At 39.5% G+C, this 15722-nt stretch overlaps 1 protein-coding gene across 2 annotated transcripts in view; it reads right to left on the reverse strand.

Annotated features, from left to right (window-relative positions):
- ARB2A (ARB2 cotranscriptional regulator A) overlaps nt 1-15722 on the reverse strand; it is a 290622-nt gene that overhangs the window by 59116 nt on the left and 215784 nt on the right. For both annotated transcript variants that reach the window (XM_061364339.1, XM_061364340.1), the window contains exon 10: nt 13974-14058. In XM_061364339.1, the coding sequence (XP_061220323.1) occupies nt 13974-14058 (85 nt within the window). The remainder of the gene's footprint in view (nt 1-13973; nt 14059-15722) is intronic.

The following is a 15722-nucleotide window of genomic DNA, read 5'->3' on the forward strand; positions in this document are numbered from 1 at the left end:
TCACATAAAAATTGGAACATAGTTTAAAAATATTACTTATTGAATGTGGCTAACTAAATTCAAATGTTTATTGTAATACATAAGTATTTACAATATTGAGATGCATATGATTGTAGAGTATGGTTTTCATGTCATAATGTAAGAATATAATGTCTGCTTAAATTAGCCTTTATTTCTATAAACAATCAGTATCTGAATATTACCAACTGTTTGCTTTTGCTTTAATAAACATATAAAAACAACAATGTATTTAAAACAAGTCAGTGAACGGTTCCTGCACATTAACATGAAAAGATTTGTTGCTGACCCTGGTTAGCAAAAATTACAAGTCCTCCCAGCAGAAAATTGGGCCTCCCAAATATAGGTGTGTTCCTTGATAGCAGAAAGTTTAGAGTGCAAACACACTGCGAAAAGGGCCTCTAAAAATGGGATTGTGGAGCTCCATGTTTCTCATCTTTTGGTTATCTCACAGGTTGGGAAACTAATCCCTCGGCTGAGAGCTAGCTGGAACACCCAGAAACCTGTTAAATTAGCAGCTTGAGGGCAGGGTGCTAAGAAGGCAGATATGATACAAATTTAACCTCCATGTGTTGCAAATAAATAGAATTTACGTGGCAAAGAGAAATAAAAGGAATGTTAAAATCAATTCTATGTCACTGCTAGGAGTTTTTCCAATTCTTGTTTGTCATCCAAACACAGCCACGAGCAGGAATTCGATATAACTGGCATTGCTGACAGCTGCTATGATAATCTGTACGTCTGAAGAACAAAAATGTCTGTGTATTACCTATTTAGAGTGATTCAAGTGCATGAAAGTGGTGAGGATGTGGTGATCGATTCTAAAAACACTGTTACACCATTATCTATAGCTGGCAAACTTAGCACAATGAAGAATTTTGTTTTATATACAAGCAATGAATGCAACCCATATCAAACACATCAATTTTCATGGTGAGATGGTGAATTGTAAGTGACAGTACTTAAGAAAGTATGAAATTGTTCAATATATGTTTCTCTTTTCCATTTGGAAAAAAAACCTGGCAAGTGCTTGGTGAAGTAAATTCTTTTTCTCTACTCACCAGTGTCTTCTCAGGGATAAATATTTCTGAATTGGCAGGCTTGCAGAGTTTATATTCAAGAGTCATAAACCAGCTAACTGGCTGCTGATGTTCAATTTAAATAATACTTAAAATAGCAGAGAAATTACAGAATATAGGAAAAGTCATAATCCAAAATTTCAGGTAAGACTATTTGCACAGTTAGCCTGACAAATATCTTAAGAAAAAGAATGGAAAAATGGATATGTAGGTTCATAAATCCCTATCTGATACTGAGGACATGAAGAGTATGTTCTCATTTTTGAAACTGGAGCTTTCTACATGTCTGTCTTCTTCTGTTGCTCTCCTTCCCAGGAAATCTATCCTTCTTTACGGAAAACAACCCCAGTTCCTTCAAATTTTAATTGCAAGTTATGTGATGTATAGTAATAAAGTCTCAGTGCTTACCACTCTGTCCAACTGGCTGACGTATTTTTGGACTTTTGCTTCCTCAGCTGTTCCTGAAGTTGTATGCAGGCACCAAGGAAGATAAGTGTAACTAAAACTGGAAGTCTGTAAGACACTGCCCATTGAGGATGTGTCATCACACAACTCATAGGTAAGAAACAATGAGATGAGCACCTGTCAGGAAGTGACGTAAGAACTTTTGTTCTTGCCGTGGGCTGGGGAATGAAGCTAATGCACGCTAAAAATCCCCTTCAGACCCACAATACCGTGACACTGGAGTCTATTAATGAAGAATTAAGGTATAAAAATGTAATTAATTAAAGCCAAAGAACATTACTGGAAAATATGTCCTAAACAAATAAACTCAGTCTCACTCTTTGATGAATTAGCATGTTCAGGCGATAAGGATTTATATGCGAACCAAGTATACCAAATTTTTTTTGGGAGGCATTTGATTTATTCCTCCAGAACATTCTGAGCATCAGGACAAATTATGCCAACTTTGCCAAGCATTTTTAGAAAGTCTTTTGTTTCCCTTTCCTTTCCAGCAACTACTTTTTCCTCTTCCCATGTTTCCCATGAAATTTCTGGGAGAAAGACCCTCTATACTGTCATTACACTGGATGCACTTACCTGCTGCACTAGTGTCAGCTAGCTGCTTTGCTAGCTGTTCCCAAGCACTGTATCTATCACCTGCGTTACTGCCCCTTGTCTTCCAAAAGGGACAATAAAACAGTTTCCTGTTACTTAGAATATACTTTTCTCATTTCTTCTCTTCTGTAAACTACTGTCACAAAATTTTGTGAAACTTAATTACAACTAAAACTTCAAATTAGGCAGAAATTGATCAATGTTTAATAAATTCACAAAGGGACAAATGGCGTAACTCTAGAATTCTTGTTTACTCATGAAAACAGTTTAAAAATCAATATGATTCAGTATTTCCAAGAACCTGCAGACAAAGTAATCTGCAAATGCTGTTATTATGGATAAACCACTACTGAATAGAGATGTTACTGCCAGAGTGTCCTATAGCTATTCAACAATACAGGAAGTAAATATAAATTCAATGATGGTAAAGCTTCTATAAATATGAAGATGTGCAGGTGGTTAGAAAGATGATGTCCTTTTTTTTTTTGTGTTAATATTTTCTTTTTCTTTCAGTAAAAAAGCTACCTGCAACATTTCACAACACTACTTCAGGATCAAGATGAAGAGCATCTCTAGAAAGGGTATTCCTGAACAAGCCCCTACTAAAGTGACTCTCTGTAGTATGATGATAAAAGGGTCAAATGTTACTGTTGGCTAATGAAACATGAGAAAATCAGGCAGTGAAGATTTGAAGTCTGTGTATCACATTAGTAAGATGCAGACAGGTCTATTTCAAAGCATAGATGTTGAAAGACTGGAGACACCACACAAAGATGTATAGAGGCATTTGAAACCTGGAGAAATTAACTTGCAGTGAGACTTAAAGAACCCAGTCTATTCCGTTTCTCAAAAGAAAACTGAGTGTTGACTTGATTCCACTATTTAATTCACATGGAGAAAAAGCAAATGTATTAAATTGCTGTTCCACTTAGCAGAAAAAGGCACAGCAAGAACTAATGGCTGGAACCCGAAACCAGACAAAGCCAAATCAGAAATGAACAACTCCTCTTAGTAGTTAGACAAATTACAAAGGGAAGGAGGCAATGGATTCCCTACCTCTTGAATGCTCCCAGCCAAGGCTGAATGACTTTATGGAAGACATATTTTAACCAAATGCAAGTTTTAAGTTTTAGCATAACAGCATCTGGTCAAATGAAAGTCCTATTTATAAAAGTGTAAAATAAGTGATCTAAATGTCCTCCCTGGCCTAAACTATATACATTTATGGAAAAAGATCAAAGTTTTCAACTGAAAGTGAACCTTTTGAAAAACTCTATCAAATCCAAATCCAGATTTGGATTCTAGCAGGAAATGGAAGCTGCAATGTACATGATCTTTTGGATGTTATGTTAATGCAAATATAAATTCTGCTTTTGAATTTTGCATTACACCTCTCAGGGAATGCTTCTTACAGGTGCTGAGCTCTAGCAGAAATACAAAGCTTTTACAATTACACTAATGTACCAGATCCCATCTCCATAGATGTTCTGGTTTCAACTCAGGCTGAAACACAGAAAATAGTTTTAAAAATTACTAACAGTGATGTGTATGCAACTTGGAATATAAAGACTAACATTCAAGCTCAATACCACAAACTACTTTATGAATGCTCATTGAGACTCATGTAAAGGGTTTCATTATTGCTGGACTGGAACCTGTAGGTATTTCAGTGGAGGGGAAATGCGAGAGGACTATGCTCTCTTCCACCCTATGGAAGACACCTTTTAACCATAATTTAAGAAGTCAATTTGATTTCCACCCTCACAGAATCATAGACTCATAGGATAACAGACTCCTAGTATCACGTTGGGAAAGACCTTTAAAATCATTGAGTCCAACTGTAAACCTAGCACTGCCAAGTCCACTGCTAAGCCATATCTCTCAGTGCCACACCTTTTAAATACCTCCAGGGATGGTGACTCCACCACTTGCCTGCATAGCCTGTTCCAGTGCTTGACAAGCCTTTCAGTGAAGAAATCGTTCCTAATACCCAATTTAAACTTCCCCAGTACAGCTTGAGGCTGTTTCCTCTTGTCCTACCACTTGCTGCTTTGGGAGAAAAGACACCTTACTCCATCCTCCTTTCAGGTATTTGTAGAAAGTGAAAAGGTCCCCCCAGAGCCTTCTCTTCTCCAGACTAACCCTCCCACTCCAGTTCCTTCAACTGCTCCTGGGATGACTCCTGCTTCTGGCCCACCAGCTCTTGTTTTCCCCCTTCAAGAGGCAAAACTAGTGTGGACTGAACTAATAGTAGATTGGCCTTTTTGCAATAACTTAATTATACTTAACATAGTATCTTTAATGTGTCAGTCTAAACTGTCACTTGGAAATCTGCAGGAAATTTGCATCTGCCTATTTAAAGCATGGATGTGTTCACTATTTATTGTACTGCCATGTGCCTTTAAGCGCCATAACGAGCCAGAGCATAAGTACCTAAAAACCATGACCATGCAGAAGATTCGCTAAGCAGCACCTATTCTGGCACCTGGCATCTTCAATGGGCTAAGAACAAGCACCAATAAGTCCTTGAGCTCGAGAGTTTGCAATTGTACATTAGAATAGGACTTCAGCCAACATGTAGACAGACACAGATATACAAAGTGCTAATGAAATAACTTTAGGTAATATTAGAAGCAATGGTCAGGGCAGTCTAAAAGTTGTCAAACACTTTGTAGTTTATCTGGCTGTAATAATGTTATTCATTATTACCACAATCAAAGACAGCCTCAGGGACTCTGAGGCAAGCATTACATCCTCTAACTAGTTCACTGTACTCCAAAAAAATGCAATGATAAATAAACATGTTTAAGTACAATAATAGTTTCTGATCAAATGCTTTCTCTAATATCAGTACTGCTTCAAATACATGTAACTATTTTGTAGAGCAGTACACAAATATGAGTGTTTTGTCCTAAAAAATAACAGGACTGGTTAGATCAAATATCAGTATATCAAACTGATTAGATCAGTTAGATCAAATATCAGTATATCAAACACCTGGCTGGTCATATAAAAAGTTATAAAAATACATTCTAAATTTGAAATTCTTATAAAACCGTATGACTGCAGCAACAACTGGTAATTAAAGTCAATATTTTCAAATTCACATTTTCATGTTTCTTTTGAGGCACTATCATTCTGTAAGGGAATCTGCAGTATCATTCGACAGGTCTTTACTGATTTTTGTTCTTTCCAAAGCACTGTAAAGCTAAGCTACTCAAATCACAATACAGGAGCTCACATCCAGCTAGGTATTATACATGAGATGAAGAGCTGCCTGCAACACTTGAGGCTGAGCAGTAGACTAAAAGCTGAGCACTTTTGAAGAACTGGGAGTCAGGAAAAAGCTACTGACTTCTATACTAAGGAGACATTAGTTAAAGTTTGACATAGCACAGCAGCTGTGAGAGCCGTGGCTGAGACAGGTTGATGCTTCAAAGTTTCCATAGTAATTTCCTCTGGATGACAGAAAATGTACAGCACCGGAAACGGAAGTGCAGGACCAACACTTGCAGCATCTGAGGATGCTGACATGGGGCTAAGAAGCAACTTTCACACTCCACATCTCTGCATTCCTCCATTTGTGCTATTAATGTTGCAAATGCCTTAAATTAGTAAGCAGCTAAACACAGAGGTCTGCCACCGTGACAAAACGCAGTGGCATTTAATCTTTTCTCCTAAGTGCAACAACGCTTTTATTGATAGAACTATGTGCACATGAATGCATAAATTGCAAAGAGTTTACAGTAAACACTGATTGCTATAATCTTAATCTCCATGAATGACTACTGAATGCAATATGGGTAAATTGACTCATCTGTCTTACTGTAAAACAGTGTGTGGTTTTGTACTTATTTTTTTTTATATTGCTGGACTTATTTGGCACCTACCTCTTGTCACTAAATACTGATGTCAGAAAACAGCTCTGAATGTTCTTCACTGAAGCAACTGAGGAGTGAAAAATGAGAAGCATTGGTAAACTGGACTAAAAGCTGCAAAAGGGATGAGCCAGGTATCGTCTCAGTGCTTAATACAGTTTGAGCAACATACATGAATGTGTCGGAGTGGAAGTGTGGTGTGGTGCAAATAAAGACAAGGGAAAAAAAAAAAAAAGGCAGCAAGAAGTAAGTCAGTCTTTCCCTATGGCTGTTGCAAGCCTCGCTGATGTAATTACCTCCACGCACAGGCCCTGCAGTGTTGTGCAACCCATTTAACCTCAATGGAGATCCTCCTGTTTGAACCCCAGGATCTGCTCAGCATGGGCTGCATCTGCTTTTCTCTGGGAATACACAACTGAGCTCTTAAAACAGTGAGCAGAAGTCACCTGTTGAAAAAAGCCAACAAAAACTACCTCCTCTGTAATCTAACAGGCAATTCGTGGTTTCACTGGTATCAACACAAGGGATTTATCTGGTAAATCGGTGTGGGGGCTGGGCTGCATACCTGCTCTTCCAGGGAAAGGCTCACTGTGCAAGCAATGTGCTCACTTTCTTGGATCAGTGCTTTTAAGCAGATCTAACAGTCCAGAGTACCTTTACTTAAATTTACTATAGCCCCATGGAAGGATTATTGATGCTATTCTATTACTTAGCACAAAGCAGCAGTCTCAAGGGGACTGTTTAGTACCATATCCTTGATATTAAATCAAGCTATGCCAAGGACTCAAAACCAGCAGGTAACAAGCTTTTCCCTGTTTTTCAGTGAGCTCTGCAGAATCTCATCTTTCATTTGAGCTGCAAGTCTCTTATGTGCACACAGAAAAATCTTAAAAAACACCACCGCGAGCCGAAGCCCTAAAGTACACAGTGTGTGTTTAACACATGAAGGAATGCTTTTGCCTGTGTTTTTACAGAGAGGCTCAGTGGATGACAACCCTGCTCCTTGTTGGGAGAAGCTCTGTCAGAAAGAACCACCAGCCCCCTTTCTCCTCTCCCAGTTAAAAGGATTTGAAAAGGCAAAATAGGAGAGCAACCACTTTTTCTATCTCTGTGCAATGTGAAGGACCTTCTTTCGATGCTGACACAGGCAAAGATGTCCATCTTACTTCAGCTTCGTCAATCACCACTCCCTCCATTCCATCCTCATTCACATATAGTCTTAAACCCTATATAACCATCCAGGAGACCACATGGTTATGGCTCTGTGCAGTCACGTGGAAGCTAAGGCGTTTACCAACAAAACCCACACAGCCTTAAGGGAATATTAATTGCAATGACCATGGTTTCTTTACTGAGGTGCAAATGGAGCCTATGGAAGGTTGGACATAATCCTGGACAATTGGCTCCATGTGGCCCTACTTGAGAAGGAGCTGGATCAGATGTCCTCCCAAGGTCCCCTCAATCATTCTGTGAAGCCATTTTGCTCCCCATGTATTTGCTTACCAGTAAAAACCCCAAATACCTGCAGTACCCTGTTAGAAATAACATTGATGAACTTTTCTCAGTTGAAAGAAAAAAAAATAATTTAAAAAAAAGGGTGCTTGGCTTGCCTAGACCAAGTGAAATGTTTTATATACCATACAGAGTCAAGCCTTATGTTTGGTACCAGGAAGGACTCTCTCTGGAAACTGTTCAGAGCACCACCAGCATCACCATCCCCCAAAATTAAGAGTTTGTTTTTCTTCTGCCAGCCGGATATCACTTTATTCATCTACATGAATTAATTCTTGCACTTTTTTCCATATTCAGAGACATATATTCAAGCCTAGGCTCCTCCATGAATAGAGCTTTTCTTGATTACTGTCAATGCTTCATCCCATTGTGTCATCTTGTTTGTCTTTTGATGTTATAATTTCCTTATTTTACAATGTTTTAACTACACTGGCTGCAACTGTTAGAAGAATAACTAGTGATTTTGGGGGTCAACTAGAAAGGCTTTAAAAGGATTTGATTAGGCAATTCATTTTACTGATGTTACAGTAGCTTCTTTTTATTTGATAATGTAAATGAGTGTTGGTGCATATCCACTTCGACAAAATACTGCAAAGTTGAATGTAGTCTCCCAAATAAAAAGCTTGCACTGACAGAAACACACAAACTAAGGAATTTTTCTTATCCAAACACTAAGGTGCTCCCCATGAGACACCCCAAAATACTTGGATTCAAGAAAGATAGGTCATGTTTACCTGGCAAAATTTGCCACAATGCCTTCCCTGGGGTAATGTTCAGGCCACAGTCCTGATATTAAAGTAACTTAATTCCTAACGGTGAGAGAGACAGACACAGATCCATGGATCTACTTCCTCCCACAATGACTTACAGCTATTCCCACCCAGCAGCTGCTCCAGTAGGATGATTTCCCAAGGGTTTGTGAACTCCCAGGACTAGGAAGAATGTTGTAAGGTCTCAGAGACATGAAGTGAACTACAACCGAGGTTAGCAGTAACACAATACCTGTCATTAAAATGTCTATCCCATTGCCTGTGTCAAATGACAAGTTGATCTTCAGTCTTCTAAGCAGCAAGACTACCATCCCTCCTCCATTTTTATCTTTAATGTACAGAGTGCTTTTACAGTCTTCACCTTTCTCCACCCTACGTTTGCTTACATCTTAGACAAGAAACGGATTCATCTCCTCTGAGACAGGAGAAAGATCTTCTGGTTTGACTCCATTAGGAAATTGGATTAAGAATGGAAGATGACCTCATGTCTAACACAGGTCTGTAATGAGGGCTGAAAGTGAAGAGGTAGGAAATAAGTCTTTTTAACAGAGACTGAAGGCATGAGATGGCCAGAGTGCTCCTCCAGGCCAGTGAGGTGACAGTGTCATAGCTGAGGACCTTAACTGAGCAATGCTCCACAACTGGAAACCAGAGAGGACTGTTAGCCTGAAAATCACAGAACCCCAGACTGGTTTGGGTTGGAAGGGATCTTAAAGCCCATCCAGTTCCAACCCCCTGCCACAGGCAGGGACACCTTCCACTAGACCAGGTTGCTGGTTCCACAACCAGTGTTGCATCCTTGAACACTGCCAGGGATGGGGCAGCCACAGCTTCTCTGGGCAACCTGTGCCAGGGCCTCAGCACCATCACAGGGAAGAACTTCTGCCTAAGAGCTCATCTCAGTCTCCCCTCTGTCAGGTTAAAGCCATTCCCCTTGTCCTGCCCCTACAGGCACTTGTCCAAAGCCCCTCTTCAGGTTTCTTGTAGCCCCTTTGGGCACTGGCAGCTGCTCTAAGGTCTCCCCTTAAGGATACTTCTCCTCTCCAGGCTGAACAAGCCCAGCTCTCTCAGCCTGTCTTGAGAGCAGAGCTGCTCCAGCTCTCGCAGCATCTTTGTGGCCTCCTCTGGACTCGCTTCAACAGCTCCATGTCCCTCTTGTGGTGTTGCCCCAGAGCTGGACACAGGACTGCAGGTGGGGTCTCCCCAGAGCACAGTAGAGGGGGAGCATCTCCTCCCTCGACCTCCTGCTCATGCTCCTTTTGATGCAGCCACAGGGTTGTTCTGGGTTCAAGTGCTCAAGTGAAGCTGGGTCATGGGGAACTTCTTGTCAACCAACACCCCGAAGTCCTTCTCCTCAGGGCTGCTCCATTCAGTCTCCCCCAGACTGTATTTGTGCTTGGGATTGTCCTGACCCAGGGGTAGGACCTTGCCTTTGGCCTTGTTGACCTCCATGAGGTTTGCAGAGTCCCACCTCTTCAGTGTGTCAAGGTCCCTCTGGATCTCATCCCTTCCCTCCAGCATATCAACCAAACCACACAGCTTGGTGTCCTTGGCAAACTTGCTGAGGGTGCTCGATTCCACTATCCATGTCACCAACAAAGATGCTCAGCATGGTTGGTCCCAACACTGACCACTCAGGGACACCACCCGTCACTGATGTCCACTTGGATATTGAGTCATTGACCACAGTTTTTTGAGTGCAACCATCCATCCAGTTCCTTATCCACAGTGGTCCATCCACCAAACCCATGCTTCTCCAATTTAGAGACAAAGATGTCATGGAGGACAGTGTCAAATGCTTTGTACAAGTCCTGGTAGATGACATCCTTTGCTCTTCCCTTATCTACCAGTGCTGTAACCCCGTAGTAGAAAGCCACCAGATTTGTCAGGCCCGATTTACCTTTAGTGAAGCCATGTTGGCTGTCACCAATCAGCTCCTTATTTTTCACGGACCCTTTGCCAGTCCACGGGAACTCTCCTGGACTGCCATGTCTTCTCAAATTGCTGGATACTGGCATGGCCATTTCATCAGTGGTTCCCTCAGGACCCACAGATACATCTTATTGTGTTCCATGGGCTTGTCCCATGGACTGTGCATCTTTGGGTTCCTTAGATTGTCTCAATACTGATCTCCTACAGCGGGTGGTTCTTCTTTCTCCCAGTCCCTGTCTTTGCCTTCTGGTACCTGAGCAGTGCGGCTGGAGCACTTGCTGGTGAAGACAGACAAAAAAGTTGTTGAGTGTTGTCCATGTCCCAGGTAACCAGGTCTCCTATTTCCTTCCAGAGAGGGCCCACATTTTCCCTAGACTTCCTTGTATCACCCATGTACCTGTAGCAGCTTTTCTTGTTGCCTTTGACATCCCTGGCCAGGTTTAATTCTGTCAAGGCTTTAGGCTTCCTAATCTGATCTCTGGCTGCTTGGGCTGTTTCTCTGTATTCCTCCCAGGCTGCTAACCCTTGCTTATACTCTCTTGGGCTTCCTTTTTTGCTGTAGTTTGTCCAGGAGTTCCCTTCTCATCCATGCAGGCCCCCTGTTGTTCTTGCCTCACTTCCTTTTTGCTGAGATGCATTGCTTCTGAGCTTGGAGGTGTTCTTTGAATCTTAACCAGCTTTCTTGGGCCCCTCTCCCCCCTGGGGTTTTATCACAGTTATGCGGCTAAGCAGATCCCTGAACAGACCAAAGTCTGCTCTCCTGAAGAAGGAGCAGCAGGGAATGATAGTAGACAACCCTGCCTGGTAAAGACTAAATGACAGAGGGAAAGTCTCTTCTCTGATAAGGAAGAATGCCTTGTTCTTGTTGGAATAATATGGCAACAGTAAGAAGACGGGTAGTGTTGGACAGATAGCTTCAGCCAGAGCTCCAGGTCTCATAGAAGACGTCTGACGTGGGAGCTCTGTCTCAGCACTGCAAGGGATACTTTTTAAGATTATGTATACCACACAGGACACCTGCTTTAAATGGGAAATTTTGTGATGATAACCTGTTGCAAGAAGTCATTGAACTATGACACTAGCATGGAATGAATCCTTGAGATGTGGAGAAAGTGTGAACGTGGGACACTCACAGTACCCCACCTCCTGCCTGAGGAGAAAGCATCACAAGGACAGAGACTGGATTTGCTATGGCTTGCTATTTCTGTATTGTTGTTGTTTCATGGCTACAATGTTTAAATATTGAAGTTTATTCACTTATTTTTGTAACTAAGACATGAATGAATTATGGCAAACAGTTTAATTACTTAACAATGCTCTAATCAAAAGCTTCAACAACTGTATCTGAAATGCAAGTTGTTTCTCCAGTTTGATAACCATTTATTTCTCTCTAGTGAGTGTTAAGGGAAATGCAAGCAAGAGACTGTGGCATAATCTGAAATAGGCACTGCTCACAAACAAACTGGGAGCTCCTGTAAATCCCATTTATGCTGAATGCCTGAATATGAGATCTTTTCCTGAAAAAGCTGGCTCATGAGATGTGACCAAGAGGCAGTTATTCCTGAACTAATTCTCAGTGCAAACACAGACAAAAGATAGGATTCCAAGCAAATACTCCTTCTGCAAAAGGTTTATATAAAAAAAAACCTCCTCTCATTGCTCTGATTGCTCTCACTGTCATTCATTGGTATACTAAGGGTAATGCTGCCAGTATCTGAGTGTGGACTGGTTTAGTACTGCAATTCTCAGGAAAAGACTCAAATAAAATCACATTAAATACTAATGTTCCTAAATCTAGTAGCATTTCATAAATTTATTACAGATTATCCCAATGCTGGCTTATGCCATTACTCATATGGCATAATATACACTATAGGAATTATTCACCTGTTCCTCTGTAAATGTCTTACAGTTGTCTATATAAGACATTAAAGCAAGAAATAGAAACATATGAGCACATTGATAATTCAGCAGTAGTCACATAAAGCTATATTATTTTATTGTGCTTATATTACAAAGAATCAACCTGGAAATAGTTTGCTGCCATTTAAATCACTGTCCAGAATCTTTGACAAGAACTTGTAGAACATCAGTGATCTTAATCTAGTGGCATTGTATGTATGCAAGAAATACAAATAGTTAACTTTTACAACTTCTGCTGGCTGAAATCCTACCTCATTTAAACTAATTCTGCCAGAAAGTTCAGTGTAGCTAGGAGTTCATTAAGTGGAGTATAAACAACATGCCCACTATGACCCATCCTCAACAGAAATGAAAATTTAAGACTTATGCACACCCCCATTAAAGCATTGGTTTGTTTTTTTAAATGACAGGGTTTATTTTATAGAATAAATTTTATATTATTTATGTATGATGAATACAAAGCAAGAGAAGAGAAGCTCAGACAGAGGATTTTCAGTGCCGCAAGTGTACCGTGAATACTGACTAGTTCCTATCCAAGCCCCTATTTACCCAACTAAAATGACCTCTGTAACATGCACTCTTCCACAACAGCAACACAGACATCAGAGATTGGAAGTTAATCCTGTTTTTTAAAGAGTTCCACTCCTAAAAAATATTTTTCTTTCAAACTCACTACTCTCCCCTAAAGGAGCAAAAAGTTGGTAGATGAATGTTGAATATATGAAAATTTAGCAATATATCATTTTCCTAAGCACTAAAGAGCAATGTCAATGCTACTGCACTGCATCTGCACAGAGCTGATGATCTGCATGGCTAGATCCTAGCCCACAGCAGAAATGTGATTACAGGTTGTTGTCAGCTCTCAAACAAAGTACTGCTAAATTTTCCAAGCTTTAAAAATATCCTGCTGTAAACTACATTTTATCTGCAAGGTTAGGTCTCATTAACAACCTCACAAATCCAGGCAGACAGGAATCTCTAACTTGTCAAACGAACAACTGTGTCTCACAGAGCAAGGTCAAAGACTCTTCCAGCTTTTAAATTAATATTGTATAGGCTGTGTCTTCCTTTGAACCTGATTTTATATTCTACAGAAATATGCTACCTATGGCTTTAAGGAAATCTGATAATAAAACATGAAAGTTCGGTAACAGCTTTATGTATTTTAGATTACTTTCCTACAGAGATAGGAAATTTTACTGTTGCATTGACAACTGCGTCTACTTGCTGGAATTATTACACATTAACAAAAGTTTTGATGTATTATTTCATGTGCTCATTATGATTTGCGATTCGTTAATGAAAAAGCATGGCTGAGTATTTCCAAAAAAACCAGAAATCTCACATTAACGTTCTTGGACACTGTAAATAATTTGCTACATAAACAAGTGTCTGACTGCACTTAGCTGTACCTTTCATTGATGTACTTCTGTAAAATCTTCTTGACTGCATAACAGTTAGATATTTATTCAAAGATCTATGATAAATTTCCCAGTTTGCACCATAACTTTTTTTTTTCTGCTCCTACCTATCATGTTACCAACTACTTAAAGCCAAAGAGAAAAGAAAATTAAAAACAATATAAGCTACAAGTAGACAAGAGAAGTTAAATCCCCCAGGAAGCAAAGAAGAAAAAAAAGTGGGGTATATAAAATAACAGCAGCCATATACCTTCAACCATATCTTGCCATGGAAGGGTTAAAATGCATTCAGAACCAAATGTATTATTAATTTATTAATAATATAATTATTTATTTTAAAATGTAGACAAACAATACGTTCCTGGGCACAAATCAACGTACCTGAAGAGACACGGGGGCAGTCTGGTAGCATGGACTCCACCAAAGTGTCCAGGGGCTCGGAGCTGGACACCCAGTTGCAGCAGTTCTGTAAGAGCAGGCAGGCAATTCTGGGGTAAGCCAAGAACTTGGAGCAAAAATAAATACTGACTTTTAAAGTAAGGACAATGATTGCACCAAAATACTCCTAAGTAATTTACACGTGATTCCCAACATCAACTGGAGAAGGTACCCTAACTTATTCACACTAACTGGTGATGAAATGTAGAGTAGATGTAGAGTAACACCATAATTTGGGAGATTTGTAATGTGCTTAAATAGCATGTCTTTAAGTGCTATTTTGAGTGCCAGCAGACTTAAGTAGGTGCTTGGACCAACCGGTGCCTCAATTACCCACTGCACATTTTAAGTGTTTCCTTTCTATAGTTGTCAAATAGGTGTTCACATAAACACTGAGCCTGCTTGCTTGCCAACATTAAAAAATCAGAATTTTTCAGGGTGTTTTGAAGGAAAGAACGATTGCAAAATCACAGAACAACATTATAAATGAATGAAAGCCATCGAGATAGCAGATTAATATTCAAATAATTGGAAATACAGCTGAGATGAACTGTGCATGAACATTTAAAAATGCAAATATTGGTCTTTGTGGAATTAAGTTCAGGAAGCATTTACATTTACCTTCCATTCCTGAACCTCTGAGTAGGATGAATTTACCATGATTTTTTAAAATGTTTTGCTCCAAGTATTATCTATTCAGAGGAGTCTACGAACTAAAGTATTAGATAATATGCTTTTAATGAAATATGCTGAAATTACACCAAAACTACTGAGTTAAAGATTTAATTATAAAGTAACTATGTTTTTAATAGGATTGCCAGCTGAACTACAAGATCTACATAATCTATCTACGTTCTTACAAATCTGATTTTTCTCTTTCTGATAACCTGATTAACTTCATTAAGGAGAAGAAAGGAAAAAAAAACCCAAACCCAACAAAATTCACAACTTCTTGGAAAGACCCAATGAATTTTCAGACAGATTTCTACAAAATCATTCCATCAATCATGATTGCAAAATGGATGATTGCTATTCTGGTAAACAAGCAAGTATTGTGTATTTGTAGATGCTTGCTGCCCTAGTTGTGCACCGTGGAGTCCGTCCTCGCTGTGGAAAGATCCTTGACTGGTGGATCAAGTGTCTTATTGTATTTCCTTAATTCATTCTGTCTGGAAGAAGATGTCAGCTGTGTTGCAGTGAGGAGAGAATTTCAAAGGCTTTAGTCCCCACCAATAAAGGGCGAGGAATGGCTTTTGAATAGATTTGTCAAGGCAACCCTACTGTTCTGGGACCAGGGAGAGCAGGAACAACATAAAGGAAGGGTTGCTGTATGAGATTAGAAAGTGAAGTTCACAAAGCGTGGCAGATTTCTGTAAGAAACAGCAGATCAATGAAACTATTGAATTTGATGAAAAAAAAATGAAAACAATAAACACACTACCCTGTGATGTAACTTCTTTTAGTAAAAAATGTTTAAAATGGAAGTATTTCACAAAGGCTTTACAGTTTAAAGTAGTAAAGCTTTATACATTTTACGATTTGCATGTATAATTTTAATTAAGAGCTGAATGTGAAATTGCAAATGTAAGATGGTAGTAATTATAAAAGAAGTAGAATTTTTATGAAGTATTACATTAATCTGAAATAAGTAGAATTAATATTAACTACTGGTAGAACACTACATCAGAGAGC

This window comes from Neopsephotus bourkii, unplaced genomic scaffold (genome assembly GCF_033783945.1).
Source record: "Neopsephotus bourkii isolate Nb327-2 ecotype Australia unplaced genomic scaffold, CSIRO-AGI_Nbou_v1 NB_1232, whole genome shotgun sequence".
NCBI classification, from domain to species: Eukaryota; Metazoa; Chordata; class Aves; order Psittaciformes; family Psittacidae; genus Neopsephotus; species Neopsephotus bourkii.